Source organism: Hoplias malabaricus, chromosome 5 (genome assembly GCF_029633855.1).
Source record: "Hoplias malabaricus isolate fHopMal1 chromosome 5, fHopMal1.hap1, whole genome shotgun sequence".
Lineage (NCBI taxonomy): Eukaryota > Metazoa > Chordata > Actinopteri > Characiformes > Erythrinidae > Hoplias > Hoplias malabaricus.
Window position 1 is genome coordinate 52,421,212 of NC_089804.1, and position 18,242 is coordinate 52,439,453.

The window sequence follows — 18,242 nt, forward strand, 5'->3', positions numbered from 1 at the left end:
CTTTTGCTGTAATGATAGCATTTCTTGTGCTTTACTCTAAACCAGGGGTGACCAACTCCAGTCCTGGAGGGCCGGTATCCAGCAAAGTTTGGTGATTGCTCTGCTAAAACACACCCCTTAAACCTGGCAATTAACAGAAGAGTTGACTCAGGTGTGTGTGAGCAGATGTATAACCAAAATTTGCTGGATACCGGCCCTCCAGGACTGAAGTTGAGCACCCCTGCGACTGCTTGTATTTAGTCAAGTAAACATTAGCCATATTCCACATTCCATGCCATGGAAAACAATGTGGAATAATTTGACCTGATTTGTAGATTTTTTAGTCATATCATGGACCAGGCTTCTAACTAATTTACTCACTCCTTTGCTCTTTTACATTTAGCAAATTGAAGATACTCTAAAAGGGTGTGCTAATGCTCTAGTAGCTTTTGGTGCTTAGCATGACAATTTATTCACATTTTTGTCCTTAACCATAGCATAAAATGCATCTGTACACAATATATAACATGTTTCCCTAATCTCCTTGATATATTGATATATCCTTGCTCTCTGTGTTTTTGTGCAGATATTTTGCAAAATAACACTTCTCATATCTGAAGGAATATTTTGCTACCATTTACTGTTAAAACGATGCAGCTATGGCTAAACTGATTGTAGCCTATGCCCTGTGGGCAGTGGGTGGTCCATGGGGTCTTCATCATCTGTACCTGCGGAGAGACAGCCATGCTCTCCTGTGGATTTTAACTCTGGGGGGCTTTGGTGTGGGTTGGCTTCGAGAATTCTTCCGCATTCCAGCCTATGTTAATGACGCAAACAAAGAGGCAGAAGGGGTCAAACGTCGGGCCCCCAACACCCCACCATCGGTGGGCTTGGTCCGTTTTGCTGGTCAGATTTGCGTAGGCATCTACTTTGGCTCAGTAGCTCTGATTTGCCTCAACACTTTGAGCTTCTTCTACTTGATTGTGCTCCCACTGAGTGTGGGGGCAGGTGTACATCTAGTGTCCTGTGTTGGCCAGCAGACCTCTGACCTTCAGAAGACCCTCACCACTTGTATCATCACCTCATCCATATTCTACGGCAGCAATCTCTCTCCTCTGCCTATCAGCATAGCAGCCAGTGTCACTGCAGCACAGCACAGACGATTTAGACCACCTCGACGTCCAGGAAGCCCACAAGAGCCACTTGGTCAGTTAAACACCCAAACTGCACTATACTTGCACAATACAATAACATTGTTACCAAAAATGTGTAGCAAGGTGACGCAGCAGGTAGTGTCGCTGTCACACAGCTCCAGGATCCTGGAGGTTATGGGTTCGTGTCCCGATCCGGCTTTTTCTCGTGGTCCACAATCACATGTTGGTAAAAAAAAAAAAAAAACAAGTGTGAATATGTGTGCTTTTGTCCCACTGTAAAGGACTGGCCTCCATCTGGGTATGTTCCTGCCTTGAGCCCAGTGATTCCAGGTAAACTCCTGACCCACAGTGACCCTGAACTGGACAAACAGTTACAATGAATTTTTTTACGAAAAATAATAAAAAAATTTTTTTAGGTAAATTGTATAATATTCACATCTACATTTTGAAAGTTGTAAGTTATATTATATATAGAATATCAAAAGTCAACCCCATTTATCTGAATATCCCTACAAGTAATGAGTGAGGGGGCCTGTGGTTGGGTCTTGTCTGGAACATGGCTGCCATCTTGAAAGCCGCCATATTGGATCAAGTTTTTCCAATGGGAAGGTGGTCATGTTGCATATCAAAGAAAGAAAAGGGTGCCCTGTGATTTTTGACTCACCCTGTAGATATTATGCCTCATGATTTGAAACACAACACAATATCTCTATCATGTTTTCATTTATAAAGACTCTCTCAATATCATACCAAGCAAACATTATGTAAATCCAAGATACAACAATGGGAATGCAGGTGTTGACAAAAAAAAAAAAAACACCACAGTGCTAGCTTTACTTTAAGCATAAAGTCTATACAAGAGACACATTTTTACACTTTCAACCAGAAAAATAAATATTCAAATTTATCAAGATCTTGAGGGAGCTATGTTGCTAACTGGAGCTTTTACCATGTTCCCATCTGACAAGTTAATTCCCTGGTTTGAATTATCCATTCTCCTCACTGAAATGCTGACTTTTGGCAGATATATGGCTGCAGTATTGTAGGACTAATGTGCCTACCTTCTGTCTGTGCTATTTCAAAACAGTTAGTTTCCAAATGTCATTGACAAATCTTCAAGAGAAATTATCAGAAGGGATTTCCTTTAAAGCAGAAAACAAAATACTGCAATAGGATACATTCATGCATTCATTCATGGTCTGAAACTGCTTATCCAATCAGGGTCGCAGTGGGGCTGGAGCCTACCCGGAATCACTGGGCGCAAGGTGGGAACACACCCTGGAGGGGGCGCCAGTCCTTTACAGGGTGACACACACTCACACATTCACTCACACCTACGGACACATTTGAGTTGTCAATCCACCTACCAACATGTGTTTTTGGACTGTGGGAGGAAACCGGAGTACCCAGAGAAAACCCACGCCGACACAGGGAGAACACACCAACTCCTCACAGACAGTCACCCGGAGCAGGTCCCTGGAGCTGTGTGACTGCGACACTACCTGCTGCGCCACCGTGCCACTGCAGTAGGATACAGTGAAACATAATTACAACAGATGAAGTCATGGTTATATTTTCATTTTGACTGGGCTGTCACATTAATGTATCAAGTGATACAACATCAGTCCAGTCTGATTATCTGATTACCAGGAGATGGCTGCATGTGATCATGCTCTTGTAATATTCTCCAATGCCATTATATCATTGTTTATGCCAGTGTGCTTTTGTTTCTGCTCTCCAGGGCCTCGTGTGTATCGCCTCAGTTTGGCTGTCCTGGCGTTCTCGGCTCCGCTGGGATACTGTATTTTTCACAACACCACAGCCACTTTGTACTACATATCAGATTGCATGGCAGCTATCCTTGACATGTTTTGGTTCTTCCCCTGGCTCAGAGGGGTTGTGGAGTATCTTCTGTTGCTGCCATACCGGGTCCTGTGTGTTCTGACAGGAGGGAGTTATTATGAAGAGAGCTGGAGAAAAGTATTAGAAATACTTCTGAATGAATACAGCAAAAGAGAGATGGATGCCATGAAGGTGAGACCAAATAGTTGCATTTTAAGCTTATTTTCTTGGCTACACTCGACTATATGCCCATAACATTCTTATAAGTAGAGAGAAGAAAAGAGAATGACAGAGCTAGTGTTTTGAAGATGGGGATCATTAGGAGACCAGATTTGGCCATGGTGGTGGATTTAGCAAAACATTGTAGACACCCTGACGTTTGGAGGAAATTCCCAGAGATCTTTGACCATCTCAAAGAAGAGTCAGGACCTCTGTCTTACATCTCATCTGTAAAATGGCACCATTTAATACAGTGTCCCTGTCACTGCACTGAGGTAATAGGAACCACGCAGACCAAAGTTACAGTGTCCCTAACTGCCTCCCAACACCACATTCAGCAGCCACGTAATTTTCCTTGCAGGTCTCCTGTTACTTTCCATATGCCCAAACCTGCTTAGTTTCAGTAGCTTTAGAAGTTTGAATGTTCATGTGGTACGGCTACTGGCTACTCATCCTTTCAAATTCATGGGGTTGTTTTGTCTTCTCACCATAGAAGGATGTACAAGAACACACATAAATCTACTTGTGATAGTGGAGTATGACCCTTTGCTGTCTCCCAAACATGAAAACTTTAGGTTTATCGTAACCATTGTCTATCTGATGGGGACATGATTACTTTTCCTTTGCTGCAAATAGATTGTCTTAAATGAAAGCATCATTGTCCATCATAGGGCAACACACACTCACACATTCACACCTACTGACACATTCAAGTAGCTAATCCACCTACCAACATGGGTTTTAGGACTGTGGGAGGAAACACCAGACTCCTCACAGACTCCATTTTGACTCGAAATTAAGTAACAAAGGGCTTTAAAAATATATTAAAGAAACACCAGGGCTTTCGCTTTTAAAGCACTGTCCTGAAAGGAAGGGGGAGAATGAGGAGGTGTGGTTTCCTATCCTCCTTCAAAAGCTACATTGAACAGTTTCTACAGTGTTGATCCCAGAATAGCAATGACAGAGGCTCTTTTCTCCTTACTACAAGTCAGTGAAGCATTAGAAAGATTTTGACCTATACTTTTAGGGTAAAAGTTCTACATTGTGTTCCTTTAGTACGTAGCTTAATAAAAAGCACACAATAAAACTAAAACTAAAGTGCATTGTACATTTTCAGTCCCACACTAAATTGTACATTGTAACTTGACAAGACTGGCAGCGACAGAGCTGACATTTTAAAACCCACTTGAAACTCAACTCAAGCACAGACATCCCAAGTGGGAAAGGGAGAGAAAGGCTGTACATGCTGTGGTAGCCTACCTTGTGGTAACGCGCTCCCCTCATGTGCATATTCATGAAGCGCATGCAAAACAGAGAGTGTTCTGGTTTGGCTTTACTCTGCAAAGAGGCTCTCAGCAAAGAGGCTGTCAGCTTTTTAGTGTGGGCAGTTTAGTGAGTGAGAGTAAAAAGTTGCTATGCACAGTCCTGTACCACACATCCTATGGTGTGTGCAATTGTTTTTTTTTTTTAATGGGGTCCGGGGAGGAGGTACCACCCTGAAATGAGTTTCTTCAACTTGGGATGTCTGCAAGCATTATCTATAACCTTTATATTTACTTCGAGAAAACCTTCACCTTCAAATAAAAGCACTGTAGTACTGATTGTGCACTCAATGAAGTACAGCTTGCTTTAATAATAATAACAACACATGTCTTCCTCGGTATAGATCTAGACACAATACAGTCAAACTATAATCAAATGTATTTTATGTTTTGACAGACAAGTAGAAAAGAAATATCTGAAGGACAAATGTACCACGGTCTTTAGCAGCTGCAGGATGTTTTTGGAATGTACTTCATGCTTCTGCTGGTCAGACTCCTTTATACAATTTCACAGCAAGAACGCTGGGCATCCAAGAGTCTTGGTGGAATTCTAAAAATCCAGAAGACTTTAGATACCTCTGTGGGGCTGTTTGTCTATGACTCAAAATCTTATGTATATACACTGATCAGCCTTAAGAATAAAACCACTGACAAGTGAAATACATAATGTTGATTATGTTGCTACTGTGGCACCAATCAAGGGGTGGGATCGCAGCAAGTGAGTTTTTTCAGTTTTTAAAGAAGCAGAAAATGTAGATTAGTGTAATAATATTTTGATAAAAACAGTGGTACAGATGTCAAGCACAAACACAGCTCCAGGTGTACTGAGTGTGAATGCAGGTTAACAACAGTGGCACCTTAAATTAGCTGAATTTGCTCATTTAAAGAGGTGCGCTTTTGGAAATACTTTTGGGCCTATATTCATTCATTCATTCATTATCTGTAACCGGTGGGTCGCGGTGGGTCCAGAGCCTACTTGGAATCATTGGGCGCAAGGCGGGAATACACCCTGGAGGGGGCGCCAGTCCTTCACAGGGCACCACACACACTCACACATTCACTCACACACTCACACCTACGGACACTTTTGAGTCGCCAATCCACCTACCAACGTGTGTTGTTGGACTGTGGGAGGAAACCGGAGCACCCAGAGGAAACCCACGCGACCTCCAGGTCCCTGGAGCTGTGTGACTGCGACACTACCTGCTGCACCACCGTGCCGCCCCTTTTGGGCCTATAGTGTATTATAAATACGAACTGCAGCAGTTTACTGCAAGGCTGTGACCTTTAGATTATACAGATCAGCTACAAGATTAAAACCACTGACAGGTGAAGTGAATAACATTATCTGATTACCGTGGTACCTGTGTGGGTGGTCTCTGACTTTTGCACTACACTGTACATCCTATGATTTGTTGGTTCAATGATGTATTAAAGTCTGTTATTAAAGGTTTAATCTCCCGCCTTGTTCCAGGTGCTGTCAGTGTCTGAGGGGGCTTCCCTGGAGGAGATAAGCCACAGCTACAGAGAACTGGTGAAATTATGGCACCCAGATCACAACCCCACGCAGCAAGAAGAGGCACAACAGATGTTCATTAAAATCCAGGAGGCTTATGAGACTCTGATGAACAGGCATAGGCCCAGAAAAAGATGATCTCCTATTTAAACAGCTTTTGTGTTTTGATAAAGGCTGTTTGTCAGGACCCAACCGGTGAACTGGGGATCAGCAAAAACAGGATAAACACGCAATGAATCATTTTTAATTTGTAATAATGTTTCGTTTTTTGCATGAGCTGCACATATGTAGGTCTGCTGCCACTCAGTGGCTACAAACTGCACCTGCTTCAAGTTGGAGAACAAGATACAAATGTAGTTTATGGCATGTTATAGGGGAATGCAAAGTTTCTGCACACTTTAATCTGTAAAGTCAATCAGAGAAAATGATGGGAATATTCAGTTCCAGAGAAACATTGGTTGCACTTCACAGATCTTTAATAAGTGGGTAATTATATTGGTAATAACAAGTTGTATTTCTGCATTAATTAAATCAGATTCATAGCTATTACTAAATAATAATACAGTACTTGCACTGGTCACTACTTCTGTAATATTGTTGTTAATAATCCGAGCACAGAGCAGTAGTTTTTTCGTAATTATATGGCATTAGTGCTGTAAAATACTCATGAATTACTGTGAAACTATATTGTGTCAGAGCTGGAGAAAACATGCTCACTGCTTTTCATTTTGTTTCCCAGTTACTGCATCTCAAATCAAGTGATAGCATCAGTTCATCAGAATAATGTGGGTAATTGATAAAGTTTGTGGTTGGTGTAGAGGATAAACCTGCTGCCTTCTATGCATAAGACTAGTGTTCAAACTGTGGTTTGGCTTAGCGCAGATACGTAAGAACTGATAGCTAGGGTTCATACAGTAAGAACTGGGGTTATCAGGGCATTTGAGGAAAAGTAACTCTGTCTATCACACTGTAACTGACATTTATAGACAGAACAGGTCAGAATAAAGGACAAAAAAAAAACAAATGTGAATGAGTGTTTTACACAAAAACACATGACTTCACTAAAATTACTTTCTGTGCTTGTAATAATAACCAAAACATATGACAGTTGCAGTTATTGAATAATTATTTAGTAATTATTGGAAAGCTACGTTTAATTTTGGCGTAAATACAACTTTTTTTTAAATTACCATAATATTACCCACTTATTCCAGATCCATAAAGTGCTACGAAAACGTACCATGTCAGAATAATCCACAGTACTGATGGACACAAACCAGACATCTGAAGTATTTAAGGCTCTGAATTTGCTACTGTACAGAAGGGTGTTTCACAAAATTGTGCAAATATAATGCTCCATATCAAATAATTTTGTACAAATAATTTAAGATGATTTGGGCATTAAAACACATCACCATCACTGTAAATAAATCCAAGTTAGTAGGCGTCTCTTATATCTCACACAAAAACATTCAACCCACTTAGTTTGTATCGCAACAACTGAACTATGTAGACATTTTTAAAAAGACATCTTTCTTATAAAAGCACACGTTTTTTGAGGAAATATGACAAATAAGTTGTTAACAGAAGACAATTAAACATTTTTAACAGCATTTTGTTTGTCCTCCTTTGTAATATTTATAGAAAATAATTTGATCGCAATGTATTTTAGAATTAAAACATAGCATTAATGATTAAGCCTCAATTTAATTTCTAAACTGCACATTAAAATGACATATTTCTAAATGTGTTTTCTTATTATTTACAGGCTCTTATAACAGAGAAATGAGATCATATTTTTAACTTTAACTATTAATTATTATGATTTTTTGAATGGTACATTTTTAAATTCATTTTAAAAGTAATATAAATAAATATTACAAATATCAGTAAATAATAGAAATGAAATGAAAATGTAGTTTTGCATACAGTAGAAGTGATACAGGCTGCGTTTGATTAATTTATGTTGTTTATTCAATGCTGCTCATGGTGGCTGCTGTTAAACTAAACTTAAAGTTATTTTAGGCAGAGATAGTGTTTGATTTTTACTTTGAATTTTGTTTATGCAACTGGACACAAAATTAAAGGTATTGTTGAACCTATTTAAAGTATTTTTACATGATTTGTTGTTTTTGGCTTGGTTTATTTGTTATTGAAACTTGAGGTGCATTAGTGAGTTTCACTGAAGTGTCTCTGTGATGTTGTAGTTGACTTAGCCACATAATTTCCAGAGGTTCTGCATCCCAAATCCGGACCAATGCAGTACTAGTGCAAACCACAATCAAAAAGTGGCATTTTTCAAACAGTCTGTTGCACTAATTATTTGTACTAATTGAAATTAAATAAACGAATGTATTTTTATTTTTTTTCTAACTCTGTTATAGGAAAATCTGGTGGCTTGCAAAAAAAATCAAATTATTTTTCTTAAAATAAATTAATTGTAAGGGATAAAAATCAGATCAACTTTTTTTTTCACTTTAACATTTTGCCTGAAGAGATTTTCCGCAGCTGACTCAGAGTCAAGAGAAATTTTAAAGCTCAGATTCCCAGAGGTTGTGAGCGCCCTGAGGCCCTCTGTGTAATTATTGTTATTCTGCTCCGTGTTCCCAGCCCCTTTCCCCTCCATCGACTCTCTCTGTTCTCCATGCTGTTCGAGCGCTCCGCAGGTGGCTTACTCGGGCCTGATGCCGGAACTTGTTCGGGATTTATTCAGGTAAAGGATCCTGGAGATGCGAGAAGAAACAAACTGCGCTCTCGCCAAATAACCAGCAGGGCGGAGAGAGCCGCTCGCCAGGTGCGGAGAACAGCGGGGGCGGCGAGGCGCGGTGCCTGGCGCTTGGTGCAGGTGACAAGGCTTGGTGCGGGCGGTTTATTCGCGCTCTCTCCGTGCTTCAGGGAGGCGGCTAACGTTAGCGCTGGAGCTAAAGCAGACAGTATCGGGTGCCATAGCAACGCCGACGGGCTCGCGGGCAACATTACAGCGCTTTAGCTCTCAACGGCCGCACAACACAGCGGCTTAACGCCCCCGGACCGGCCCTGACGTTAACGGCGGTCTTCCTTCATTTTACAGAGTTTTCGTGTTTATTTCCCCAGCTGTCGCCTTTCGTTAGCTCGCTAGCCGCCGCTAGCTGTCTTGAGACGTTCAGAAGTTGTCTTCCTATTCACCAGCTTCTTTTCCCAATTTTTCCTTTCCACCTTAAACTCTCGTTGAAGAACTACGGTAACTGCTGCACCATTTAAGGTGGAACGGACAAATGTTCGAATAGGAAGCCAAGCAACAGCAGCGCCGAAGACTCTGACAATACTGACAGCAGTGTGTGCCCACTTTCTACTGTTTTTAAAAGGTTTTTAGTCAAGTAGCAACATACAACAAATTATATTTTGTCAAAGTTACTGACCTACAATGGCGCCTGTTGCTCAGTTTAGTTTTAACCTCTCCATATATATCCCTGTCTCTGTCTATCTCCGTGTCTGTCAGAGCTCTGTGGCCGTTTGCACAAAACATCTAAGGAATTCATCTCCAGTTTAGTGCTTTGCCTTCAGTTTTACAACAGTCAGAATCTAAAGTGCTGAAACTTAACCTAAATCTGTTGTGTAGTTGTTTACTTGTATTTTGTTGTTTTGTTTTTCACTTTGCTGTTAAAAATATCCCAGAAGTTGTCAGACTTAATCAGTTCACTTAAGATAAAAATGATAAAATATTGGGCCAAATATACCTTACGCAAATAACCACTGGATGTATATTTTTGTTATTTTTATTTATTTATTTATTTATTTTGAAAATACAAGGCTGTCAGGTAGAATATAGAACATATCTACAGTATGGTTGGACATATGTAACTAGTAAACAGGAGCATGAGTGTCTTGTTCTCGGTTTTGAATTGAGCAGTATAGTGATGTAGGATACATGGGCCATCATCTCATTGGACTGAGCAGGTTATTGTCATCTATAAATGATATAGCCTTTATTTTATTTAATTTGCCAGTAAAGGTGTTTCTACAATCTTAGGCAGCTCCTTGTTTGTTGTTCTCTACTAAGCAACAGCAGTTAAACCTCCAATAAAAAAATGCCCCAATGCCCCACACATGAATCCAAGCACTGATTACTCTTGTTTCAACTCTTTTCCTCTTCCATGCTTTTTTTTTTTTAATCTAGAGAATGTATTTCACATGTATGTGTGTCTTTGTTTTGATATACTGCTCGTACGTGCATTGGAGGTATATATAGTATTCATAGTTTTCAAATGATGATGCCTTATCTGCAGTTTTCCACCTGTTAAAACATTTCATCCGGTGGTGGTGTCATCATTTCTTGGTCTTTCCCCTTCTGCTCTTTCATAGGCTAGACATAAAGGGGGGCCATCGCCTTAAGTCTTGGTTTCTGCCCTAACCAAAGTTTTGTAAGGACTTGTGCTAAAACTAGAGGATATTGACTCATGGTAGTATTTTTAGTGCTGTTCTCACTGTTCTGAGTATCTTATGTGATTTAATTTAGTAACGTTTCATTAGCTTAATCAAATATCTAAGCCAGCTTGATTAAAGTGATGCATGCTACAAAGAAGTGCTGAAATAAGAAACGGATCACGGTCCAAAGCATTCATCTCTTGGTATGTGTTTTTAAATTCAGGCTGACTATTTTGCTTGTGACTTCTTGTTTCCAGGCATCTGGTGTGAGAATGAATGCTGACGATTGCAATGGCCGTTCTTACATGTCAGGTATTGGAATGATGTTTATCTTACCTATTTTTTATTATTACTTATTTTTATCATCTGCTTTCAATCATTGTAGAAGCTTTACTGTGTGTGTATTTACAGGTAATGGAGATTCTTCAACAGAACGAGAATTTTTTGCAGGGCTAAGAGGACCTACTGTGAGCACTCCCAACAGTCAGCACTCTTCCCCTAGTCGTTCCCTCAGTGGTCAGTGTCCTCTATATATACCCTATCCATATTTCCATATATGGCTTCTGTTTAAAGCAACACATGGATTTCTGTTTCTTGTCTGTTTGTGTTTCATATACTCTGTTATATATTTTGTTTCCTATGGTAGGCCAGTTGTTCATTCTGCTCATTCAGCTCCCTTTCCTATCTGTTTAGCTAATTCCATCAAGGTAGAGCTCTACAGCGATGAAGAAGCAGGTAGTGTTCCGCTTACAGAGAGGAGAGGAACAGAGCGAGATGAGGGATGGAAGGATGATAAAGGGGACATGCCAGTGGAGGAGGGAGTGGAAATGGTTGGAGTTGTCCGAGGTCAAGGAGGAGGTGGTTGTGGAGAAATGGGCAGCCCTGAGTCAGCTTCCCCTGGTCCCATTCGACTACCCAACGGAAAATTAAAATGTGATATATGTGGAATGATCTGCATTGGTCCTAATGTTCTCATGGTACACAAACGCAGCCATACAGGTGAGTTTCATTTTTGTTTAAATTAAAATATACATTTTTATAGTTGACATCACTGCAGTGTTGGTATACCTTATGGAATGATGCATGTAGGTGCTTTGGCTGTAAAATTGTTGATAGGTGAGCGGCCATTCCAGTGTAACCAGTGTGGAGCATCCTTCACACAGAAGGGCAACCTGTTGCGTCACATCAAGCTTCACTCTGGTGAAAAGCCCTTCAAATGCCCTTTCTGTAACTACGCATGCCGTCGCCGTGATGCACTCACAGGTCACCTCCGCACCCACTCTGGTGAGTCTGTAAAGTTTTAGAGGAAACAAACTGAAACTTGGACCTTAGAGAACACGTGGTTTGTAAAATATAGACATTGAAAGTGAGTGGAACGAATGCAGTAGAACTGTATATGACTGTTATAAGGAGGTTATGCTTTTATTCAATGCTAACTTAAAGGAACACTAGGTATGCAAATACGCACATCAATGTTCCCACATATAGTGTAAAACCATCCCAAAAGAGGAGTGGTTGTTAATGCAGGAAAGAGTTAGAGAAACTGTCTTCCAGAACCTTTTTTGGAAAATAACATTTGACCAACAGGTGTCTACAAAATTTAGTGTTTGTTATGCAGTACTTGAATATTATTCTGTATCATTTTCAAATGCTAAATGGCAAGTGACCTCACAGCGGTCCCCACATGCTGTACTCATGACATTTAGACTATTATGAAAACAGGATATCCTGCTTATGCTTTCAAAATGTTGATGTGCATTCACCTGTAGTAATGTGAACAAGGCAGGTTGCAGTGACTTTCTTACCATTCCTCTGAATGAGAGCGCAAAGTTTCGGAGAAATGACTACAGAGCGTCTTGGAGTTCTCCGAAATGACGTAAATCCCTCCAGTAGATAGACTTTTGCGGTTAATTTTTTTTTTGTTTTTCAAATGTCACTGATGAGAAACCATTTGATTACATTCATATAATTTTGGGAAATTACACGAAGATAAATTGGGGCAATAGCTTCACACTGGAAAAAGCTGCATTACCAGTGTATACTCCAATTTCCCTCAGTGGAAATGAGAAAGTGTTCAGAGTTGAATTCATGGGCCAACTTTATTGTAAAATCTGGAATTCATCAAAAAATAAGATCTTTGGTTAAAAAAAAAAAGCTGTTTACTTTTATCAGGATAATTAGATGTTCTGAGATATTTTATAAAAGCTTGAGCTGTCAGTTTTAGAGGATACTGAAGATAATATTTGCTTATTTAAGTTTTTACTTTGAGTTTAAGGATACCTGAAGGCATCACATTAATCGTCTCCAATTTCTGGCTTTTTATATAAAATATAACATTCAGATTTACTTAATTTATATGGATTATTAATATATTAATAGATAAACAACTTTATTCTGCAGTTTAAAATGAGAAATTTATTCATAATTTAGTGAAAACATTTTAACAAAATTACAACTTTCATATCTCACTTTCATTCCTAAAAAGACCAACGTAGTCCAAGTCTTTGACAAAAAGGTAATACCTTTTAATATGCCTTAATACTCACTTCTGACCTGAATTGTTTTGTGGTTATGTCTTCAGAAGCAAGATAGGATTAACTCTTGATTAATATGATTCTCTTTGATTATTTCAGTTTCCTCTCCCACTGTGGGGAAGCCCTATAAGTGCAGTTACTGTGGTCGGAGCTACAAGCAGCAGAGCACACTGGAGGAACATCGAGAGCGCTGCCACAGCTACCTTCAGAGTCTGGACCATCAGCCTGCACACAGCACCCAATCTGCACATGGTAACTTAGAGAAACACTTCTCCCGTGTTGGTATGTGTCCATGTGGAGTTTTGTGTGCATGTTTACGCAGGCTGTAATTCTTGTCTGGCTGTCCTTCATGCAGGTGAAGAGTCTCGTAACATGGACATGATTCCTGACCACCTGGCCCAGCCCTCCTCAGAGAAAATAACCTTCATTGAACGGGTGGCTAACAGCATCACAAAAAGGAAGCGGTCCACACCTCAGAAGTTTCTGGGTAGGTCCCTTTCGGAGTGGCAATGTGCAGATTAGGCCCAGTTTATTACTCCAACATGTAACTGCACATTATATTCTTAAGTGACCGTAAATAATGCACACAGACACACTATGCAAGCAGGCATCTTAATACACTGTCAACATTGTCATTGTGTTCTGTGAAAATTCTGACCAATCTCAAGTGCTCCCACTGAGTGTTATGTGGGTGTTTTGACAAATCAAACCAGTCATGTTGTGAATGTTTTCTGGTAAAAATAATGCCAAGTCCATCTTCATGTGTGTCTCATTCAATGCTCAGTAATGTTTTTAATGTCACTTGGGGTATTATGGAGGAATGTACTGTCAGGCTGCCATCAAGCAAGCAGATACAGTACTTTATATGTGATTTATTACCACATAATATATGGATATATGGAGCTAGTTAATGTGAAACTGTTAACATGTACGTATCATTCTGATGCAAATTATGTCCACATAGGGGAAAAGCACATGCGAATTAGCATGTCAGATGCACCTTATGAACTCAGCTCTAGCCCTGAGAAAGAGCGGGACGTGCTGGGCTCGCACGGCGGGGGGGACCCTGCTACTTTAGTAGGAAGCCGCTTTCTCCATGGGTCCCGAGGAGGAAGTGAAGATGTGGATTCACCTCGCTCCATACGGCTGCCTCCTCCTCACCCCACCTGCATGCCTGAGTTTGCTCCCGTCATCAGCTCAGTCTACCCTCACATCGCGCCTCTGGGTCAGCGGCTGAACTGTGGAGGCGGCATGTCCTTGGGCCTGGCTGGACGGGAGGCGGGAGAGGGTCATGAGGACATGCCCTCGGGCCGCAGCCATGCCGCCTCACCCAGCAATGGCTGCCAGGACTCCACAGATAATGACAGCGTGGTGGAGGAGCCATGCGTTACAGCAGGCAGTTCTAACCACCGTGGCAGAGAGAGGCACAGCCCTAGTCACGCCAAAGAAATGGACCTTGAGACAGAGAGGGAAAGGGGCATCCATGGGGGTCCGGCTAAAGGTAGCCCCCGCTCTTCTCCCTCCTCCAGGGAGGCTCTGCAGGTGGTGGACGGCGAGGGGAGGGCAGTGCGCTCTTTCCGCTGCGAGCACTGCCGCATCTTCTTCCTGGACCACGTCATGTTCACCATCCACATGGGCTGCCATGGATTCCGGCAGCCGTTTGAGTGTAACATCTGTGGCCATCGCAGCCAGGACCGCTACGAGTTCTCCTCACACATCGTCCGTGGGGAGCACCAGGTGGGCTGAGCCCAGGGATGTAGAAAAGGATGGAAAGACTGGTCTTGTGAGTGGGATGGGTTTTTTGTTAGAGGGTTACAGACAGAGATACGTACGCTGCTTTTGAAATGACACAGAGTCCAGTTTGGTCTGCACCAGATATGGGGAGGGGGTGGGAGGGAGCAGGATTAATGAGCACTTGCTTTTACTGTTAAGTGAACACCATGCTTTCATGTTGAAGGCTAACTGGCATAGGCACAAACCGAAGATGCTGGGAAAGGGGAGAGCTTGGCCTGGTGCAATGGAGAAAAAGATTAGATTTGGACAGAGGGAATGGATCCCATCATCTGATTGCACTCCCAAATCAATTCATTTGGCAAGACGCAGCTGTTTTGCTTTAGAAGTGCCTTTCTTCAGCGGGGTTTACCTTTTCTTGGGTAGTTAGAGAATCTTGGTGCTTGAGCATGCTGCAGCAGGAGGCAGGACCGGTGAAATCTTGCTAGCAGCATTTCCACACCGTCTGTGTGTTAGAGGTTGTGAGCGAGTGTGAGAATGTGTGTGAGAGAGAGAATGACTGAGAAAAAAAAACTCAAAAGAATAAAAGCTTGCTGCTGAGTGAGGTCCACAGTTCTATTATATTGTAAAGCTTAGAGATTTTGTGTTTGGACTCCTTTTTACAGTTGTTCTGAGGGGCTGTGGAGTTTAGAGGACTCAGGGAGGACGCAGGAGACTAAAGGAGAAACATGAAGCAGCAACATGAGCTGCAGGCCTCTTTAGGGCTCAGAGAAGGAGATCTGTATGTTAGCCATACAAACGGAGCACACACACACAGACACACACACGTATTGCCTTAATTAGTTGCTTTATATCAACCCTGTATTAGCTATTTACTGAAATGCATGCTGTTCTAATGCTGGTGGTTACCGGAGGCACAACACAACCTATTGCCATTTGCCGAACCATGTCAGTCTTTATATGTAAGACAACATGGCCCTCAAGTCGAGGATTAAGAATTAGGTCAAGCCTTGGATATAATTGTATATTTTTTTTTTCTTCTAAAAACAGTGTATGCTAAATGTCTTATTTAAGTGGGAATTAACTTGAAATATTTTGCCTTAGTTTTTGAGTGTACAGCAGCGGATAACCTTGGTTCAGGTGAAACTCTTGGACTTGCTGGTTTCCTTGTGCCTCAGATCTTGATTGTTGTTTTTAACCTAGACCTCACCTCAGTGGCGATGATGAAGTTTATTGAGAAAAAATCTTCAGGACTACAGAGGGGTTTTTGTATCATTTTTGCAGTATGAAGTCCCCCTTTTATCCAGCCTGTGCAATGAATTGTTTTAGATGAAACGATCGCCTAGCTTCAGTTAATTCAAGGTACGTCGACCCTGTCCTAGACTTTATCAGGACTGGGCTGTGTACTAGACAGTTGCAAACTGGTGTAGTGAACCACTGAGCAGTGAAAGGAGCCTTAAATGTGCTGGTGCAGATCAAACAAAGACCCATATCGCATTCTGTGACTCTGATGAACGACGGGGAGGGGATGTTACCTCGGAGGAGGTTTGCACTTTTCTAACTCTCTGCTTAAATGTGAGTGTTCTGCTGGGGCTGTTGGGTGGGCTCTGGGGGATGGGGCTATTACTAAAAGGCTTTAGGGTATCCTACAGTACTCACTGGTGACTGAGCTTTGGAACATATTCTTTTTGTTTTCTGAAATTGCTCTATTGCACTGATTTCTGATAAAATGCTATTTAGGGAAAACAATTTGATACAGGAATATGTAGGTTATAAAGACCAGATAAACAGTGTGTTGTTTTTAAAGTTCTATAAATACTATTTTCCTAATGAAAGGGTCATTGTCACAAAGGTTTCAGAAGAGTAAACTCTCCTTGTGTTGTAAAATTGGTGCTTGGTTGTTTGTGTGGCTTCTGCCCTTGATATTGGACTTAACTTGTACCCTGTATGCTTGTCCTGTGTGAACATGTCATGTATGAGTTCATGTATCAAGGTACACTTAACCCCCAACAACTATGGAGTGCTGCTTGAGTTGAGGGAAAATAGTGGAATTATTGTTGCAAAATTTTGTACCGTCTTGCCAAGATTTCGTGGCCTGTTTTAGTCCTCTCTTGCACAATTTGAGACCGACATGATGGAAAACTAAAGCACCAATGAACAAATTTTGAAAATTGATTTTTTTGAAGTTTGTTTGTTACCACCTTTTCTACAGTGGACAGTGCTTAAGGATACTTAGATATTGTAGCATGTTTGTCACTCAGCCTTTGTGAAGGTGGTCAGCTATTTCCCAAACCTGCTTATGTGTGAACCACTGATCTTGTGTTATACCTATTGCTATCTGAAATGCATCTGGAAACCTCTAAAAATGTGTTTAGATTCATGCCTGTGAAGGCCTACAGTGTGAAAGATTCCAGAAGTAGAATACGAAACGAGACCAAAACCAGTATTTCTTTTTCAATAGCTTTGCACCCTACATAGCTGAAGAAAATTCATTCTTCTTTTACCATAGAAATAACAAATTTACTTGAAGTAATTTAAAAAAAAACAAATATATAATACTTAATGATGCACTTAATTGTTAAAATGAAATTATGTAAATACTTATATGGTATGTATGAGTGAGAAGGTAGCATGTGTGCTTATTTGTTTGCTGGAAATTGGAACTGTTCAGCTTGTAAAATAATAGCTGCAAATTTTCCTTATTTCACAACCCCAACCTCACTGTTTTCTCCCCCAAGTTTGTTTCCCTAATCCCAGCGTGTGATGAACTTAAATTAATATTTTTAAATGAACTGTGAAGTGACCATAACAAGCAGCAAGAGAGACAGAGTGTTTAGGTGAGGCGGGGATACAGTTCCCTTTCATTATTACAGGCTTTCTCCTGGGTTAAATGTTTTTAAAGGCTTTGTGAGAAAAAATATGTATATGACAAAGAAAAACTCTTTACCTCAAATTTGTTAAAATATAAAAACTGCCTCATGTTCTTTAAAAAAAAAAAAGGTGTGTTGGTTTCAAGAGGTATTGTTTGAGTTTGTTTTTAAAGGAGTGTAACCCAACATTCAGTTGAAGTAATTTTTCATGTCCAATAAAGTAATATTTGTTGTACATTCTGTCCACTTTAAAAAGACAATCGTAAACCTATTTCCATTTTGCTTTTCTTCTTCTAGGTCCATCTGCATAAGATCATCATTAAACTAATAAGTCACTTTATTATGTAAACACGATATCAAAATGTTGTCCCTGGTCGTATCAAACATTGTTTGCCATGTCGCTCTTTTCTTACACCCTTCCATCAATTTGGCTCAGTGACTAGAATTCTGCAAATTTGGTCCTACTGATTTACATTGTGCTTCAATGTATTTAAAAAATAGAAACAAATGACATCACAATCACAAGCACCACACAAAAATAATAAAGTTATAGAAGTGGTTAAAAACACACACAGCACCACACGGATTGATTGTTGTTCTCCAGCCAAAAGATGCAAAAATCTCACTGTTTGATTGATAGTTATTTACTCTGAGATTCCACAGCTTATTTT

The 18,242-nt window shown here is 40.6% G+C and overlaps 2 protein-coding genes across 7 annotated transcripts; both read left to right on the forward strand.

The window, feature by feature from the left end:
- Nucleotides 1–638: 638 nt before the first annotated feature.
- On the forward strand, nucleotides 639–6,198 carry dnajc22 (DnaJ (Hsp40) homolog, subfamily C, member 22). The gene is made up of 3 exons (XM_066670123.1): nucleotides 639–1,185; nucleotides 2,875–3,167; nucleotides 5,991–6,198. The coding sequence occupies exons 1-3, from the start codon at nucleotides 639–641 to the stop codon at nucleotides 6,168–6,170; spliced, it is 1,020 nt and encodes a 339-aa protein (XP_066526220.1). The 3' UTR covers nucleotides 6,171–6,198.
- Nucleotides 6,199–8,503: 2,305 nt separating this feature from the next.
- Nucleotides 8,504–17,782, forward strand: ikzf4 (IKAROS family zinc finger 4). 6 transcript variants are annotated; one of them, XM_066671134.1, is made up of 8 exons: nucleotides 8,504–8,877; nucleotides 10,694–10,748; nucleotides 10,848–10,952; nucleotides 11,130–11,435; nucleotides 11,526–11,720; nucleotides 13,070–13,222; nucleotides 13,326–13,457; nucleotides 13,935–17,782. In XM_066671134.1, the coding sequence occupies exons 1-8, from the start codon at nucleotides 8,677–8,679 to the stop codon at nucleotides 14,714–14,716; spliced, it is 1,929 nt and encodes a 642-aa protein (XP_066527231.1). In that variant the 5' UTR covers nucleotides 8,504–8,676; the 3' UTR covers nucleotides 14,717–17,782. The 6 variants fall into 6 exon arrangements, with proteins under 6 accessions (XP_066527231.1, XP_066527232.1, XP_066527234.1 ...); XM_066671135.1 differs by having other exon boundaries at nucleotides 11,553–11,720; XM_066671137.1 differs by having other exon boundaries at nucleotides 8,504–8,826.
- The last annotated feature ends 460 nt before the right edge of the window (nucleotides 17,783–18,242 follow it).